The following is a 19,953-nucleotide window of genomic DNA, read 5'->3' as shown; positions in this document are numbered from 1 at the left end:
GCTGTATGATTTTTCCAGGGTGGATGCATGATGAGGCCGGGTGGGTGTGATGTGGCACATGAGATGAGTAGGCCTATTAGGTGTGGTCGACCTACCAGCATGGCAGCAGGCCATTTTTTGTGGGGGGGGGGGGCTACTGTGTTGAACGTGTTGTACAAGGCGTGGCGGCCGAAATTGATGGGGTGGAAAATGTGTTGGTGCATCATCATCCTATGCTAGCTTGCTTCCATTTTCCAAAATGAACAATAAATTGTGGGCGGTGAACGGAGGAGGACCATAGAAACAGATGACTAGAGGGGGAGGACTCAACTACTTTGGTTTAGAAATAACAGGTGTCATTTACGAGCATCCTGTTCCGAGATAGAGTATTGAGGAGGGAAAATCCACCCCCAACGTAACTGATTTTTTGAAATCGTTGGCTATTTGCTTTTTTTACGGTTTTTAAATTCGCATCAAGACGACCTGAAGAAAAAACAGAGAAATCAATTTTGGTCTTTGGGGCGGCGCGCACGCAGTAGTATCGACCACCTCTCTCTCTGCTGTTAGATATGACGTCATATCAGAGGGAGGTTTGCAAGCGGCCATCTTGGACGAGGGTCACGGGAGCGAAATCTTCCGCATTTACACAGCAAAAAAAACAAGAAATTCTCTCCTGATTTTTCAGATTTGTAAGAAAGATTTGACGTCAGCTTCAGTCAAGATCGGACGAGGCAGAGTTTTTTTATTCATCTAGTGGTGTGAATATTGTGTGAGTATTTAAAGGTTGCGATAAAAGTGATATGTTTGTATACGCTTTTCGGCTCTGTCTGTCTGTTATGTGTTGTACCGTTCCATCTGTGCAGCTGATGCCGGTAGGGCGCCGTACAAAGTTGTCCCATCACACCACACTGACTCTGCGCCGGTTGGTGGCGATGCTTGGCGATGACTACCTAGTTTTCCCATTAACCATTCATTATTTTTCGTAAAAGGACCCTGTACATCACCATATGATATCAAATAACTCTTTTATAATGAATAGGGTAGATGGCCTTAGCTTTCGATCCAATCCGGACCTTCTTCAGAGGCATCAAATAACTCTTTTATAGATAGATTTGTAAGTCAGCAGACAGACAGAGTTGAGTAGACACTTGTCAGCTTGTCAAACATGTCAAAATGTGTGTGTTTGTTTGTATGTCATTTTGTCATGCATGACTTGTTCTATTTTTATGGTAAGTTGCTGTTTTTGTTTAGACTTTTATCTTTAATTTACAATGAAGAAATCAACATATTTTAATAAACCCTTGTTTTAACAATTTAAAACATTGTTGAGTTGAATGTTATTACAATTACATGTGTAGGCCTAATATTAATAAGTGTATTTTTGGTGTTTTTTTCCTTGGTTGGGTTGGGCGCCAAACGCTTTTTTATTAGGACACCCACCTGATGTCTGGTGGTGCGATAGTAAAGCATTAGTTAGGACTATATTTAATCTTTAAGGGAATAAAAGTGTTGCAACAAAGCGTTCCTGCTATTTAAAAAAAAACGAGCAGGGTTCTGGTTGTAGCGTAGGATCTATAAAGGACTGAGCCAAATGGCGAGTGGTTTCTTCAATCATTTTTATGAATTCACATCTCACTTGATAAGATTTTAGAAAGTGAAGTCTTGAAATATTGTGGTAATACACCAATCCAGGCGTGCCCCGGGCACGGACGGAAGTGTTAAGCACCGCGCACCCTTTGCTGTGGTGTCTTCACTCTTCAGTGCCTAGATAATATGCACAAAAAGACACCGCAGTTGTAAAAAATTTTCAATAGAGGGCGCAAACCTTGTCAGATTGTTGATTATATTGTTTATGGTTGTCAGGAATAATGGTCTGTTGGGATACATGGTCTGTTGGGATACATGGTCTGTTGGGATACATGGTCTGTTGGGATACATGGTCTGTTGGGATACATGGTCTGTTGGGATACATGGTCTGTTGGGATACGTGGTCTGTTGGGATACGTGGTCTGTTGGGATACGTGGTCTGTTGGGATACGTGGTCTGTTGGGATACGTGGTCTGTTGGGATACGTGGTCTGTTGGGATACGTGGTCTGTTGGGATACGTGGTCTGTTGGGATACGTGGTCTGTTGGGATACATGGTCTGTTGGGATACATGGTCTGTTGGGATACATGGTCTGTTGGGATACATGGTCTGTTGGGATAGATGGTCTGTTGGGATACATGGTCTGTTGGGATACATGGTCGGTTGGGATACATGGTCTGTTGGGATACATGGTCTGTTGGGATACATGGTCTGTTGGGATACATGGTCTGTTGGGATACATGGTCTGTTGGGATACATGGTCTGTTGGGATACATGGTCTGTTGGGATACATGGTCTGTTGGGATACATGGTCTGTTGGGATACATGGTCTGTTGGGTCTGTTAGGGCTTGTTTATTCTTTCAAATAAGTCAACTTGATAACTCTGAATTAATAAGAGAAAGCAAATTACCCTAAGGGCAAAGTATAACATTTTCCAATTAGTTTACCAACCAATTGAAGAATAACAAACTTTTACCAAACATTTTATTTGTTTGTGTTTATTTACAGAATATCATCACCATGGCTAGTGGGCCGTACAATTATTCCTATATCTTCAAATACATCATTATAGGTGATATGGGTGTAGGCAAATCATGTTTGTTACACCAATTCACAGAAAAGAAATGTAAGTAAAATTCAACATTACCATACAACCTTAAATTTGGAAGCAATTTTGGTTAAGAGCATAAACTGAAGCTCTGGCGTTTCTGATCAGCAGAGTGTGGGTTGGAGTTCCAGTCTTAACAATTGTAACCATCCTTGAGCAAGACACTTTTGCTTCATCCTTTGATGAGTAGCCCAATTACTGATAGGACAGCTACAGTACACAACTTGGGCTGTAACAAGGACACTGAGAGTTGCATCCAAACCAATGACTGACTTTGTGTAAAAATGCTCAGAATATTTGTGTTGAATTTATTATTAAGAATGGTTAGTTCAATTACTTTCATGTTTTGCCTAGTTGAAATGTCCAAGTTGAAAATATCCAATAATCATTTGATTTCATTAGAGACGAAATATCCCAAATGAAAAAAGTCAATAAATTGAATTATTTATTTTTCTCCAGTTATGGCTGACTGCCCTCACACAATTGGTGTAGAATTTGGTACCCGAATAATTGAGGTTTCTGGACAGAAAATTAAGCTTCAAATTTGGGACACAGCAGGCCAGGAAAGATTTAGGTAAGTCTTTGGAACAGTCTTGAACATGGGTAACTCACACGGGCCTTAGTGACTGCAGAATCGCATTTACCACGTGTTATCATATTACCGGTTGGCTTAGTTTATCTATTAGTCGGAACCCACAGTGGATGATATTGAATGGTCAAGAAGTAGGAGGGTTATTCGTGTACTTTGTGCATTCACCATGATATGACATTATAGGCTGTCATTTTTCAAATCCGTGGTGGATGATATAGCAAGGCCAGACAGTGAAGGGAGGGGAGGGGAGGCTGTCAGTAATAGATTCCCTCACAGATATACGCTCCGATTCAGTGTCTGAAATCATCATTCATCATCAATGTCATCATCTAGGCAAGGGGGTGTTGCACCCACAGACAACTTGGATACGCAAGGGCCAATCAAATTGATACTTGTATGGCCAAGGGGCATGGATGCCAAGGTGCATGGATGCCAAGGGGCATGGCATGGAGGCATGGATGCCAAGGTGCATGGATGCCAAGGTGCATGGCATGGAGGCATGGATGCCAAGGTGCATGGATGCCAAGGGGCATGGCATGGAGGCATGGGGCATGGATGCCAAGGGGCATTGATGCCAAGGGGCATTGATGCAATGGGGCATTGATGCAATGGGGCATGGAGGCCAGGGGCATGGCATGAAGGCCAGGGACATAGCATGAAGGCCAGGGGCATGAGATGGAGTCATGTGGCGTAGAGGTAAATGCCTCCATTGCCTCAGTGAAGTATGAGGCTGAGAATGCTTACCATGGTCTGACATGATGTTTATCTTGATACTTTACAGGGCAGTAACAAGGAGTTACTACAGAGGAGCAGCCGGAGCTCTGATGGTGTATGACATCACAAGGAGGAGTACATATAACCATCTTAGTAGCTGGCTTACAGATGCTAGAAATCTTACAAACCCAAATACAGTGAGTTTAGCATGAGAAAAACCTGCCCTCTGTTTACACTATGGTTGTGTCTGAATTGGTGGCTACAGCTCCGGCTACGACTGTTGCTAATGACGCTCTATTCCTCAATGCATGTTGACATGGAAATCTAGGCATAGCTGTAGCCGTTAATTCAGAAACTGCCTGTTGCCTTATTTTGTCTGGTAGAACCATTTAGATTGATTGGGAGGGGGGGGGGGGGGTGCTGTGGGAAGAATGTCAAGATTTTTGCTAATACTAATATACACAAATAAATTATTGTAGGACCAATGTTTTGTAGGTCTTAGATTAAACTATGATTAAGTGATACAATTGTTGACAAATAGCCATTGTGTGGATAGATTGTGTAGCTCCTTTAGGGACTGCTTGCCAGCGTAACTTTGAACAATGCAGTTACTTGTGATGTGGGCAGCTGTTTGGAGGGCAGCTCCACACTCACAGACTTGACTAGCAAGTAAGCTCAAACTGAGTATGCTTGGCCGGTTTTGACTATGACTTGTAGGGTATCTGTTGAAACTGTTTTATCAAGTTTATTTGTTGAGTTAAGTTTGTCGAGGATTCGGTAAAACAAAGTGAGTTCACATGGTATTTCGGGCTGTTAAGTTGTTCCTACTAAGAGAAAATGTACCCATGTTCAGAGTCATCTAATCATTTCGTTGTGTTTCAAATAATTTCACAAATTGTTGTGATGTTGTGATTTTGTAGGTAATCTTCCTGATTGGTAACAAGTGTGACCTCGAAGCCCAGAGAGATGTTACATATGAAGAAGCCAAACAATTCGCAGAGGAAAATGGTCTTTTATTTCTAGAAGCAAGTGCAAAGACGTAAGTACAACTGTTTTTGCTGTTGATGGAGGGCACATGTCATGCACAGGGTTAATACACATACAATAGTGTTGTGTCATGGCCGAGCGGACTAAAGCACTGAACTCAAGCTCTGGTGTTTCTGTTCAACATAGTGTGTGTTCGAGTTCCAGTAGTGATACTTGTGTCCCTGAGCAAGACACTTAACTATAATTGCTTCTCTCCACCCAGGGGTAAATGGGTACCTTTGTTGATTGATTTAGCTTAGTGCGCTACATATTTGTTGCACAGGCTGTATACTCCCCATGGAGCTGAGATGGTTTAAGAAAGGACTTAAATGGCTTAGTGACCAGGGGTAATAATAGTGGAAGTGCATTGAGACACCCGTCCCGTGTATAAAGCGCTCTATAAAACCTGATAAAAGCCCATACATCGTACATTGACAATTGTAGTTCAGGATACCAATGTAATAGTCTACCACAATCAGTTAGTTTCATCTTATACTTGTATCTTCACAAATTAATGTTGTTGTATTCTTTTTGCAGGGGAGAGCATGTTGAAGAAGCATTCCTGGACACAGCAAAGAAAATATATCAAAACATTCAGGATGGAAGGTAAGATCAGTAGATTATGAGTTCAGTGTTTATCCCATTTATGTCTTTTTTGGGAGTTTGGTTTCTTGGTGCGGTGCATGTATCTTTCTTGATACCATCTCTTGTGGTTTGCATTTATATTGATGGGAATTCAAACTACTACCTCCACCAGCAAAGTGCTGTACCTCTGCTATACTATCTTTCATTCATTCATTCATTCATTTTTATTAAAAAACCAACTGGCAGCACGAAGCTGAATAATGTGGCATTACAAGATAAAAATATTGATAAAAATTGCACAGACAAAATACACAAAAATTGCACCACCACAAGGTACATAGGAACAATATATAAGAAGACGACAATAAGTCAAACTAAATATTAGATAAACCACTAACGAACACTAAACAAATGCACAGGGTGTTGGGGGAACCCTCTTATACATTGAAACCCGGGTTACCCCACTATGGAATAAACCAGCTACAAAAGGGGAACCCTAGCAGTTAAAAACTGAACATATGGCAAAAACAGCTCTGAAAGTTACAATTGCTTTGCTACAATAGCCTATCATTCAGAAATCTGTTGCGCATTGGACGTTAAGATATGCCCAAATATCCTGTCAGTACATGCAGGCCTGGAATTTAATCTTTAGAAGGTCAAGGGCAGTTTCATTTTGCAAAGGGCATTTCCATTAGAGAATCTCAAAGCCTATGGAAACTTTTGAAGGGCACCAAGACAAGTGCAACAAATGCCATAGCCTCCATTTATTTCCAGGCATGTACGCATTAAAACTGCACCCTTTGCTTTTCATTTCCAAGGGTTTGTCATAGGAGAAACTTGAAAACAGATTTCAATGGTTTTGTTTATAGTTATACAGTTAAAGGATTTGGGTACTTTTTGTAGCACAAAACAAAATGTCCACAGATTTACATTAAACTTACACCGTTTGAAGATAATGATAGTAGAAAGGGTTCCTATAAAAAGTGCATAGACCCTTTATCCAGTTTAATCTAATTTGATTTTTGTGTTTCTTTGTAACAGCTTGGATTTGAATGCAGCAGAGTCGGGTGTGCAACATAAGCCAGCAGCACCGAGAGGAAATCAACTCAATACAGACCAGCCACAGAACAAGGAAGGATGTCCATGCTAACGCTTACTGGCACTCTTCCCATCTCTGCTAGAATCTAAACCTTACTTCAACTTCTCCTCCAAATTTGTGAGTTACTAAGCAGGAAATAATGTCTTCCAAGCTAGCGCTACTGCTGGGCAGTGGAAGGACACATTTTATTCATTAGAGAGGAGATTGATTTAGTTGGGCAAATTTTTAAGGTCAGGATAGGGATTAATCATAATAATAAATCGTTGAAAAGTACATTCCATCCATGGCAAATGAGCTGTACAGGTTTGAAACTTTCTTGATGAACATAAACAATTCTGAAACTTCACATTATATACAAAACAATGCATGACAACATTTCAAAAGATGAAAGTGAAAACACTGGCAAGAGAAAGTCACATGCTAATCAGATTGGTTTGAAGTGAACTCTTGAACATACCTATTGAGATTGCATTCCCAACATGTGTTGGAAGGTGGTTTCAGAGTTTGGGAGCTGCATATGCAAATGACCTCTGGCTGTATGTCCACAGTACTCTGTAGTACTGAAAAGTGTTAGCAGCATTTGATTGAAGAAACAAAAAAGGTAATTTGGAATTTTCTTCTTGAAATAACATTCATCTGCTACTTTCAGCAAAGCATTCAAGATCTTGCCCAGTACAGTTTACCAGCCATGGGCCATCTTCATAGAGCTGCTCAAGCATGAAATAATGCTTAAAAATCATCTGTTAAGCAAAAGTGAGCAGGATACCAGTCACAGATGCTACATGTAACATGGTATTATTGGTTGGTAACCTTATTCTGGTAAGCATAGTTGTTGCTGTGCTTTACTACGTTATCTACTTAAGCAGCTCTGTGAAATTGGATCCAGTTTTAACTTGTAGATTATTTTTCCTGCTTAGCAACTCTAGATAATTTGGGGTCCGATTCAATCTATGAGAGTTCGACTACAATTGAGCAGATCGGAGTGATGTAAGAATATGTTTGTAATAAGTGGTACTGTGTATAAAAATGTCTATTATTATGTTCAGTGATCCCTTTTATATCGTTATTATTATTATTATATAAATATGTATTTCATTTATTGCATTTTAAGTTGGGCGTTTTTTGATGAAAGTAAATTGCAGATGGGATTTGTAAAATGGTTTGTTCGGAAGCTTACGGTCTACCATAGGCATGGGAACTCGTCTCGGAAAGGGCAAGGACATTAACTGCCCTTTTGTTCTTTTCGTAAAATTTTGAAGGGAAACCAAAAGCCAAAGAGCGGGGCAATGAGAGCATTAAAATGTCAGACTGACATCTTCTTGACTTTCTTGTTAGGGAAACTGGATATTCTTTACAGAAACCAAAAGTATCCAAATGTCATAATAGTTGAAGGTGAAAATGTTGAAAACTAATATAAAAGTGTAATAATAATACGACAAATATACATTTTATGAATCATAAAACCACTGTGTTTTACCAGCATGTGGTCTTGTTTGAGGGTTTTCCTTTGTCTGCCACACCAAAATCCTGAAAACTGGATTAGTGAAAGCATGTCACAGGTCAGAGTTTCTCATTTGAATGAGATTGAACATAGTGGATGATTTAAGAATAGCGTAAATACTCGTTTTCAAGATTCAAAGGTTTATTTTGTGTATTATGAAGTCTGTGGTCTTTCTTTGGCATGAGTTCAAACCTGGATGTAGACAGAATGCACAGGGGTTAATATACCATATTCCATAATCCCACTAGATATATTTTTAAAACATCCCTTTTTGTGGTCCAGGCCTGATGCTTTATTTTTGAAATGGCAAGGGCACCAAGGCGTTTTGTCCTGTTCTCCTCGTTAAGGGCACCTCTGTGAGGACATTTCTATTGGAATATTTCAAGTGTGCTAAGGTAATTTCTCCTTAGTAAAGGGCACCTCTATAATGAAATGTTAAAATTCTATTAGAAAATGTCAAGGGCCATCAAGGCACTGACCAAGAGAGGCAATTTCATGAAGTATCAGGTCTTTCATGAAAATTATGAGATCTTTAAACAATTATAATATGTTATGATTCTAATAGTTACTAAGTAACAAAGATTTTATTTAAGATGTTTTTCCCCAATCAAACAATGCAGGCTTGCAACTTTTATGCTGATCAACATCTGATTTTCTCGTTCTTGGTGTCTTTGTCTGCACCATTGGAAATTGGAAAAACACAGTACAGTCTTTCTGTACTTGTCTCTTGTTTTTTTCTTTTTTAACAAACTGCATTTGCAAGCCTGACAGTGAGGTACTTATTAGAGTAATTTAATTTGCACTTGGTGATTATATTGATAACATATCTTTTGAATATGTGGTTGTAATTCATCTAAATTATGTGGGTTGTTTTCTTGTCAATGATGGAGTCAAAATTGCTGAGGTTTTCCTGGAAAATTTTGACAACTCTTGAAAGTTTAAATAAGTCCATCGTCAACTCAACATGTTGTTTACGATAACTTTCAAAATTTTTTAAAATAAACATTTGGCAATCAGCTGATTTGGTCCAAAATATAACTGATGTACATTTTTTCAATAACGTAAGTCTTCCCGACTTGCTTAAAGAAAAATATGCTGAATTTTGGGTTATTGTTTCTCTTTGGGGAAGATTGTAACTTTATATATTTTCAGTATTAAACAATCACACACAGCTCAGTTTGGGGAGATGTGATATTCGTTTAAAAAATATATATCATAACTTTTCATAACTTAATGCATCATAGTAAACAGGAAATACTCATTTTTGTAGCAGGTGGTATTTGTTTTCTCTGTTACTTAATTACATTTATTACAAAATGTATAAATAACAAAACATTCCTATATTGGATCCAATATTCATAAATGCCAGTGCAAAAATATTATATATGTACAAATTTATGAGCTTTCAGTTAATTGAAAGCGTGCAATGAGGTAGTTTTAGAGTGCAGTAGTTTCCCAAATCTCCAAGTTGGTACTTGTACATATACATTTGGATGTTATGTTTTGTCGGGTTTGCATTTTGCATCCCTTAAAACCCTAGAAACCCACTGAATCCTCCAAACTGCTCTATAGTCCCATTTCACTCCTACCCACATACGCCTAGCCTGTTCGCCATTTGTGCCATCCAAAATATGTACACATTGGAGGTGACTCCAAAATGGCGGAAATTGTGCAGAGGTGCGTTACGCATTGTGGGAGGCATCAATGGTTTGGCCATTTTGCTTTTCTGATAGTCATCCCCTTGTGAACCAAACTGAGACTTGAATGAACAATAGTCTGGTTCCTTTAAACTGTTTGAGAAGACCTATCATTATCACTGTAACAAAGATGGCCACACAACGCGAACAGTCTACTATAACTCAACAACCAAATGATTGGTGTCTAACAAAAATGCTATGCCTGGCCAAGTCATAACTATTTTGTTGTTTGGCCTAGTGCTTATCCAACAAAATCAGAGATGGGTTTAAGGATTATGGAGGATTTGGAAATGTTAGGATTATTCAAAAGACCTTTGTCATGCCTTAGCTGTAGTGTTTTGATGAGCAAAAAATAATGATGTGGGATTAGTAAAAACCCTTATACATTACAGTAGAAAATCGGAATACCAGCTAAAATTCAAGTTTTTGCATGTAGACTACATGAGATGGTTCCCCACATATTTGTGCTTTAAAAGTAAATGTGCTTAGCATTTTGATATTGGAATAAGTAAATAATTGGGTTTTTGTCTTGAGCCCCCTCCACAAGTTTTTAACATGTTGTCACATGTGTATATGTCTTGAATTATAACAAACTAGATGTATAAAAAAAAACTCAAATTTGCAAACATGTAAGTGTACACATTTTTGTAAGTAGACATGCCTCCGTAATTAGTTTAGATTCTAAAACCGTTGATGAGGGATTTAAAAGTAACAATGGTTATACTGCCTTCGATTTCACCAAACTCTTTCTAACTTATGACTTATGATTAGTTAAGTTCAGTATGCATAGAAATGTTAGTTAGGACGCGTTGAACCACACCCAAGTAAGGACGAGTAAGTAACAACGAGTTACTCGTCCCAACTCGAGATAGGATTACATGTACACCTAGCGTTTTGTGAAAGCGGCTGCAGAAGTAAGGGGGACCTTTGATGACATAAAATTAAACCTTCTTTTTCGATTTTTGGAGGGGGGGGGGGGGGGCGTCAGAATTTATGTTGGCATTTAGAATTAGATGAGGTTAGTGGCCTTTTGAATCTGTACCACTGCCTACTGTATCTATAATGATGGTTGTAATTTTAGTGGGACACTTCAAGAATTGGTGTCCAGACATTATTTATGTTTCTCTGCTTAACCTTTCTATTATGAAAGATGAGTGTATTATGGATGGCTACCAACTAGTACATCACTGCAAGATAATTTAAAGAGGGCTCCGATATCATTCAGTTTTGTGATGCCCTAATTTTTAAGAGTCCTTATGTACGTGGGAGAAACTATTACAAGTCTTATTTTAAAATGGTGTGAATTGTCATTTTATTTGAAAGTCTTTTAGAGCAAAATTTGTACCACGAAGTCAGTTGGACATCATAACAAATGGGTTCCAAAGAGGAATTTCTGTAAATTCAAAAGAGGAATTTTTGTGCCAGTCGAAAAGTCAAATTTACTGCTGTATTGATTGAATAGAATTGAATTGATCATAGAAATTCAGGATTGAATTTAAAGTAATTCCCACGTGAAACAGTATGGACCATTAATATATTAAAATGTGTCTTTTGATGATTTTGGACGGTAACAAAATTCACTCTGTATAAAAAAAATATATATCATTTTACACTTGTTGGTTTTTCTTCATAAGGATTTTGTCCATTTGAAAATGAGTGCATCACAAGACTGAATTTAACCTTGGAGCTGATCTTTAAAAAGTTGTTTTTATCTGATAATCTTAAGCATTACCTACGGACATGATATTGTACAATGTACATTGTGAACTCTCAGATAAGTTAATATTAAATGCTATTAATGAAGGATGTATAAGATAATGAAGCCATAATCTAAATTTGTATCGTGTGTAAACTTTTGCACACCCAATCCCTAGCTATATGACAGGTTCAATGGCCTCTGACTGGCACTCCCTGAACAATGATATTGACAAAATAGAGAGACCGCCAAAGTAGGGCGAGATAGCTAAGTTGGTAGAGCACCAGCACGTCAATCCGGGGTCCTAGGTTAAAGGCCTGTTATTGTATTCATGTGTCTTTGTTCAACCCAAATTTTATCTATTCAATTCAACATTTACTTCAAACTACTCTATATTACAACAACACTAAACTGAAACCAAAACAAAGGACAGTCAACACTTCTGGTTTGTTTCTATATTTATTCTGAATTCATGCTCAGAGAGTGAAGTGTGTTTGCACAAACTACAAACCGTTGTGAAATTATTTGTGCATACAAAAAGTAGGCGGGATTAAAATGTTAAAAAGTATTATGCAAAAATAAAGACAGAGGTTTCCTTTACACATGCAGAATGCATTATAAATGCACTGACATAATAAAAAACAAACACAAAACTCATTTCAAAATGAAGGCACTGTATAAAAAGAATAAAGTTATTAAACAAAACCACTGCATTTGTTCATGATCCATTTCACCTTAACCAGTTTTTGACACTTTATGATATACTTGACTAACAAGTTAACAACCCTGTAGCGTTAATGAAAACATGATTTTGAAAGAAATATTATTTTCTATTTTTAATATTTAAGTTTTGGGGCCAATTGAGTACTCATTAGTTAAATTGGGTCTTAGGACCAGAGCTGGCCACAAATTACAGCATTCACAAAATTGCATTACATATTTACACAGTTAAACAATTTTAAAATAAGCAAAATATATACAAAAGTTTCAAAGTTAAAATTTACACATTTGATTGAATGCAAAAATATCCTGTCGGAATTTTGCTCTCAAAATCAATTCAGTTTTGCAGTTGATATATTTTTTACTGCATCATTGGTAGAAGCACACTTCAGTTGGTTAAGAAAAATGTTTATAAAAACTACTCAAATTTGTGAATTATTTATGCTTGATTCTTCAAAATCATGCTCTCCTTTCTGCCAGAAAGGAAAAAGTATACTTGAACTAAAAATGGACGGAATATATCAAACTTTAAAAGATTTGGCAAAAACACAATGTTAACACATTGTTTATTTGGTGGAAACATTCCATGTCTCCACTGTGCATAGTGTCCAAAAAGATTTATGTGAATCAATTACGTGTTATTAAAAATTACTCTTGCATAATTAGATCGTCTTATACATGTAGTCGTATTTTGCATAACTTAATACAAAGAAATTCTTTCCTATCTTTGTGATATACGGACTCTAAATTATTACTACAAGATAAAAATATTAAGTGGGCAAATTATGCTAATTTGAAGAACTCAAAGATTTTGTGTTCCTGTTTGCAATTGTGGATAAAATTGAACTTTACCACGTTTGTTTAACGGGCACAAGTCCATGGACTATGATCCTATGTATTTATTAATACTGTAGTCATGACTCAAAACAAACAATTAGTAGCATAAAATTGTAAGGTTAACTACGATGAAAATACTTCCTCCACTGGCTTTTTCACCCGCAGGTAACTTAAAATGATGAATGTTTGGTACTACTTCTTAATCTGGCCTTTCATCCGAAGATAATGAATTCAATCACTGTATCCATTAACGATTACAAACCATATAAAAAGAGATTTTCCCCTTTCTCATTTATGCATACATTCATTCAGAATGGTCTTTGATAAAGACATTCTCGTCTTGGTTTGAAAGACCAAATGAAAAAAAATACTGTACCCCCATTGCTGTGAAAAAAACTAATACCTTTGATTTTTACACTTTTTATGTTTGTACATTGTATAACAATCATTGCAATTTTGTATGCCTTTAATGTTGGTTTTAAGAGGTCCCTATGTCGATCTATTTTGTCCCCATTACTGTGAAAATACCCTTAAAATTCCCAAAGATCCAACTTTGTTATGTTTGTATAATGTTCATTTCAATTTTGTCTTGCCCTTTTTTGTGGGTTTTCAGAGGTCCCTATGTCGATACTGGACTTTATTGGTCGAATGGTTTATGTTTGTATTATTCGTTGCAGTTTTTTTTCATGTCTTTTTTGTTGTTGTTTCTTAGAGGTGTCGATAATAGATGTTATGGTTTGACTTTTTATACACTTCCCATCACCCAGCGATGATTGGCAAGACGTCTTCTCATTCTAACAATAGATGAATCTACACTTGAAGCAGCCTTCTTATGTCTGATGTCATGCTGGAGGCGATTCTGTCCCATCTGGAGCATCGCAATATTACGACTCGTCGTCAAGAGAGATTGATCCAGCCCAGCAGCTCCCTAGAGTCAAAGACAAAAGAGGATTGGTCAATAATAAGTCATTCTTTCCATGAAATTTATTACATTTACAAGGTGAACACTTACTGTTTTTCAAGTCATTTGAGTTGATATTCAGTTTACCCTTACACTGTTGTGTGTTAGCATTGCAAACTCAGAACTCAGTGAAACAAATCACAAGTATTTAGCTGGGTTTGGATTCATTGTTTCATATGAGTTATAAGTCTTGATTTGTTGTATTTATTGACTTCTTGTCTTTTTAGTGATAGTTTTTCCTTTAAGCTGTACTTCTCTATATTGTGTGTTTTATTTTTTTATTGTAAACCTAGTAGGTTAGTTAAATTCTGACTTTTTAATTGTGAAGTAGTTTAGTATGACAACAGGGATGAGAGTAATTGCTGACAAAAAAAGTCTAAAACAAGGGTCCAGATCTTGTGAGGTTCATTGAAATGATGGAATTTCCAACTTTTGATAACCACTGGAGATATATATTCCAAGGAGGTATTAGGAACAGTATCATCATCAGTGCTTGTGAAGTAGATCAAAGAGCATGGCTTATTTTATTTGAAGAAAAATAGATTCTATGTTTACCAGGCAGACTTTAAAAAGTCTGAATTCAGTTAAAAGTCTGAAATTTCTAATCCCTGTATAAACACTATGGATGATTTTGATGTTGATGTAAACTTGCATCACTTTGAGCGATCATTCCTTATAATGATAATGTTTTTCTGCATTAAGTAGCACAGCTTCATCATTTAGTCTTGTTCACTCAGTTTCAGGGGAAACATAACTTGACTTACTCTGATTATATCTTGAGCCTCGGGCAGATTGGTTCCTGGATGACGTTGATACACACGGACTAGCGGCCTGTCTAGTCTTTCTCTCATCTCTAGATCTGATTGCATCTCTGGGCCTACAGTGTAGTAACGAGCTCTATCTGTAGAATCATACCAGCGCTGAGAACGGTGGATGGCATGACGATTCTCACCAGCTGCTACCGTCAAATGTTGCTATAATTAAAAACACAAAACAGGATTAGTAAGGAGTGATAAAACCAAATTTCCAATCTAACTTTCTAAGAGAGCTTTTTGGTAGCACCATGTAGTGTTGGTTTTCTAAAGGAATTGCCCTTCTCGAAATGAAAGTGGCACTGCCCTCTTTTCATACAGTGGCCCCAGCAAGATTTGAACCAGGGTCCGAGAGGTAGAAGGCAAGGCAAGGCAAGACACCACTACGCAAATCTGACTGCCCATCAACACAGTGTTTGTCTATCATTTGCGTAAGGCTAAACTAAAAAGAAAAAATAATCTCTCACCCTTAGTGTGATGGTCTCAGCCACCTTCTTATTCATGCCACTGTTAACAGCCTTGTGTGCCGTCTCCACAAGACGTTCAGTATTCTCAATAGCATCTTTTATTTCTCGTCTGAGTCTCACAGACCGGTTCCGGGCTTCCCGTGCCTGATCAATGGCTGCATTGGCTTCTGGGGTGAACGGACCTAGAGGGTCGATGGGTAACTCGTCAGATTTCTCTTCACCATCCAGCTTGCTTGAGCGACCATTGTTGCCATTCATGTTGACGTCTATCTGGCGTGTGTAGCCAAGGCTGTTTGCACCAAAAGTCATTGTCATGTTCTTCTCTTGGCGGGAGAGGCGGCCATTGTTGCGGGATGCGCGACCGTTGGTTACTGAGGAGACGGCATGGCAAATGAGGTCAAGGACACGGTTGCGTTCTTGAATCACAGCATTCAGCCTCTTGCGTACTTGGTCAAGAATCTGTCATGTAAAAAAAAATAGAGCAATGAGCAAGGTTGTCAGGTATGCTAAACCTTCAAGGGGATGCACTTGTATGCCCAGCTCCCCCTACCCTAGTATGCCACTTGACAGGGAGGTCCTTTTTTCAAAATCACAGCTTCATCTGGTTTTGCCTATAATGAAGGTCGTCTTTGTGCTGTCCAAACTACACCTGTCACATAAATATACATTTAAATTGAGACGATGCCTTTTACAGCTCTGTTAAATGCAACAAATGTGGTTTGGGGGAGGGGCATCATTAAGGACAATTCATTAAATCATATTATATCCATACCTGTAGTTGTTTTTGAACTGATCTTAACTGGGCTTCTAGAGCTCTCTTAAGTTGGTAGAGATGACGGAGTTCTCGATCCATAAGAGTGTCTGCTCCATCGCGCTCCTAGAAAACAAAACAATGAAAATCAAATAAATTTATCAACATCTAGGCAATAAATTTCCTTCAGAGTTATTTAAATAATAAGATGAGAAAATAGAATTAGCTGTTGCAAGTTTCTTACCAACAAAAGGACCTATGGTATAAATAAGGTTTGAAGAAGACTCTGCTAGGGTCGAAACGGCAATCTTAACAACCAAATTCCATAGATTTGCTTCAATTGGATATTGGGTTCATATGGAACAAGTCACATTCATAATTATCAGCACCAAAAAAATTCCTTTAAAACTATAATTGTTATTTCAACATAGAGAGTCAGAATGACAGACAAGGAAGACTGGCCAGATTAGTGCACTTTGATCCACTTATAGTGAATGAGTTATCTTGAACACATTGTTGACATCTCTCTTACTAAGATAACATCTCGTTTTGAGAAAAAGTCACTACAACTACTTTGTGATTAGTGATTAATTGGTCTACAATATCTGGACACTTGGGATGAAAGAATTTTTTTTAGAGTTTATGGTTAAAAGAAAGGGCCATTCTATGGTTGTTCTTTTGTCAGTTAAGAAATTACAAAACAATTTGATTAAACCATTCTGATTGAAAGGCAACAATTCTGTTGAGAAAATAAGTTAAATTCTGACAGGCCGCGAGTAACAATTACAGGGAGATCACATGGGCTATGACCTCTGTTGCCCTGGTATTGACCTTGTTGCCCCTTCAAAGTTTTTTAAATGGAAGTGCTTATTGCAAAACTGACATTGCCCTCTCAAATATCAAAATCCAGCTCTTCATTAAAATATTGAAGAAGAAAAATCATGTTACAAAAGTAAAAATTTGTGGGAACTTGGCTCTGCTATTATAACCTCTTGTGTTAATTCTGTTGAAAAAAATAACCATCTAAAATACATTTTACAAAATAAAAGATAGGAATGTAAATTTCCCAAGCTATTTTGAAAGGCAAGATTTTGTTTAAAGACCCGCATTAAAGAAAACGTGGGCCACTATAAACAAAGCTATAGGATTGCCATGTTGCTAGGTGTTTAAGGCCAGGCGTCTATCCATGCCTAAAGTAAACACTGGCTTATTTATCCAGATTATCTATGAATATTTTATGATAGCTGGCAGTGGCTTACAGATTATTTATTTAGTCTGTTTTATTTGAATTGTAAAATTCAAGAGTTGTATGTGGTGAACCAAAACTGAATCTGTTTAAAAAGACAAACTATGTAGAAAGAACTTGGAAATTTGTAATTGAGTTGTATTTCTGAATCCTGTATTTCTTGAGCATTTTTTGTTTATCACGAATGAAAGAGTTGCCAAACCAATAATAAATGTTTGTGAATCCTTCAATTAGTGTTTTTTGTTTGGGAATCATTTTTTTTTTTGCATTCTTGTGCACATATGAGGCTTTTGAATGAAAACATTTCAACAAAATAGCACTATAACTTACGGAGCAAACAACACTTTAATTTTGTGGCAAGCATTTTAGACTAAATTTGTGTAATGACTGAATGACAGTTCATATCAAATAACGTTTTTAACAATATTTGGAAATGTGTAGGGAATATCAGTAGTTGACAAACAAACTTAATTATTATACAAAAATATAATTAAATGCATTGATGACTGAAGAATGTGTTGTTTATTGTTTGTTGTTCAATATAATTTTAAAGCAGAACGTCAACAACAACAACGCGACAACAAATGTATGGTATTAAAATAATTGCAAATGGTTTCACATCTATTAAAAAAAGGCAGTGTTTTATTAGTTATATTAGTTAAGTTTGTATTTAGTTTTTCAAACCATTCATTTGCAACTTTGTTGTATCTCATTGGGGGAGAGCAAAGCAAGGGTTCGGACTGAACTGAGTGATCTACACCTTGGTTTTGCCCCCCCCCCCCACCCCCTTGTTTTTGTTACAAACATTAAATATTGGGTTAAATATATTCTATGGGAAATTTAAAGAGGAGATCAAAGTTTTAACAAAGACGTGAAACTGAATCTACAATACAACCCAGAAGAGAAGTTAAAAACCACACCCATCCTCACCCTTTCTCTTGCAGGTCGAGTGCAGCGAATCTCAACATTCATTTTATTCAGGCTTATGTCCTTTCGGATGTGTTCCAATTTCTTCTCCAGCGCTTCCTTGCCACGAATAAGGCTCTTGATTTCTTCATTGGTGTCTAGGAAACTTTCTCTGAGTTTCACGAGGACGGCCCTGGTTTCTCGAACGTAGGAATGCACCACGGTGTTGCTCTGCTGGGCGCAGTTGTCTCGAAGGGAAGGGAGCGGATCTATGCTCCGGCCAAGATCGAGTCCTTTGTCGCTCCGATCCACGGTTGACTGGGAAACTTTGATTTCCTTAAGTGTTGCTTCTCGCCAATTTGCAGGACCTACCGTGGCCGTGGCCACTGGCATTTGTGTCCTAGTACGTGTTGCCATCATTTTGGATTTTTTTGGTTTAACTTAAATTGTTCTATTTTGTGATTAATTTGTTACAGAAGTTGTGTCGGTTCTTCATGCCCCCCATCCACGTACTGCTGCATGCATGTGTTGTATAGCGCGCTATAGTTTATACACACAAACACATTACCAGCGCGTCCATGTTGCTAAGCCGAACAGGTGGTGTTGTCATGGACGTCGGTAGTATAGTATGAATATGTATGAGGTAAAGAATGTGTCTGGCCACCGCGCCCGCGCCGGTCAACGTTGTTGCAACACAGAAACCGCATCACAAACTAAAAAGTTCGTTATATTGACCGGGCGCCCTCTATCAGGAGGCCGTTATCACAATAACAAGACTCGGACGTTAAAAAGTTGGGACACATTATTGATATACTGCGAAACAAAAAGGCCGGTAACTATCCTTGCTCGCGAATACACTAAATTCGAAGTAAAATCAAAACTTTCAAGGTGAGACGAAAGTTACAAAAAACGTTTGCCCATCACATCTTTTATAATAATTATAAATTATATTTTTCGTCAGGGGGAAAACAAACATCATGTTAAGAGAATTCTTCTAAAATTAGTATGAAAACAAATGCCAAAAAAAAAAAAGCACTAACTTCCATTTCAAATAAAATGCCCGCCCATTGTCTATTATCTCATTAAAATAATGGTTAACACGTATAACTTCCCTTTAATTCTATTTCAACAACAACAAAAACAGACAAACTTAAAACCACCAGCCATCCTTTTACACACACCATTTTATAAACCATTACCATTCCATTGCATCTTAGCTGTAAAAAGGGTAATGGAAAATTCAGCATTATGAACTATAAAATAGAATATTTCCTGCTTGCACGCATGGTATCTATCACCTTTGTTTTGTTCATCAACTTGAACTCAGTAATAATCAAACTTAAATTTCTGTTTGCATACTGCACCATTCTACCGCCTTCTGTTTAAGTTGAATTATTCATAAGCAACAATAATGAAAGTGGGCTAAAACATTCCACCCACATTAAAATTGTTGACAATGTGATTGAATTAGTAATCATAATAATGAATCAAAAGCAGTGATGTGATGATCTTATATGCTACGCATTGATCTGAATAGCAAAAGCTTTAGACACATAAAAATCGATGAATTTTCTATTGAAAACGATCAATCAGTGAAAAGAAAATGACAAAAATTGCATTGATGAGTGAGGTCATTCAAGGTAATGATGACGTCACTAAAAGGTGAAG

The 19,953-nt window shown here is 37.4% G+C and overlaps 3 protein-coding genes across 3 annotated transcripts; 1 reads left to right on the top strand and 2 right to left on the bottom strand.

Annotated features, from left to right (window-relative positions):
- The first annotated feature begins 584 nt into the window (after positions 1–584).
- LOC117302908 (ras-related protein Rab-14) lies at positions 585–11,711 on the top strand. Its single transcript, XM_033786882.1, has 7 exons — positions 585–748; positions 2,576–2,693; positions 3,135–3,249; positions 4,049–4,178; positions 4,902–5,020; positions 5,545–5,613; positions 6,634–11,711. The coding sequence occupies exons 2-7, from the start codon at positions 2,588–2,590 to the stop codon at positions 6,740–6,742; spliced, it is 648 nt and encodes a 215-aa protein (XP_033642773.1). The 5' UTR covers positions 585–748; positions 2,576–2,587; the 3' UTR covers positions 6,743–11,711.
- On the bottom strand, positions 1,839–2,393 carry LOC117303296 (hyphal wall protein 1-like). The gene has a single exon (XM_033787462.1). The coding sequence runs from the start codon at positions 2,391–2,393 to the stop codon at positions 1,839–1,841; it is 555 nt and encodes a 184-aa protein (XP_033643353.1).
- On the bottom strand, positions 10,858–18,778 carry LOC117302907 (coiled-coil domain-containing protein 105-like). Its single transcript, XM_033786881.1, has 5 exons — positions 18,310–18,778; positions 16,155–16,259; positions 15,383–15,841; positions 14,868–15,077; positions 10,858–14,070 (listed from the first exon to the last, which is right to left on the bottom strand). Exons 1-5 carry the CDS (start codon positions 18,703–18,705, stop codon positions 13,888–13,890), a joined length of 1,353 nt encoding a protein of 450 aa, XP_033642772.1. The 5' UTR covers positions 18,706–18,778; the 3' UTR covers positions 10,858–13,887.
- Between the last annotated feature and the right edge of the window lie 1,175 nt (positions 18,779–19,953).

Source organism: Asterias rubens, chromosome 19, assembly GCF_902459465.1.
Source record: "Asterias rubens chromosome 19, eAstRub1.3, whole genome shotgun sequence".
Classification (NCBI taxonomy): Eukaryota; Metazoa; Echinodermata; class Asteroidea; order Forcipulatida; family Asteriidae; genus Asterias; species Asterias rubens.
Note: the sequence above shows the minus strand (reverse complement) of the source record. Positions and strands in the feature narration are given on the sequence as shown.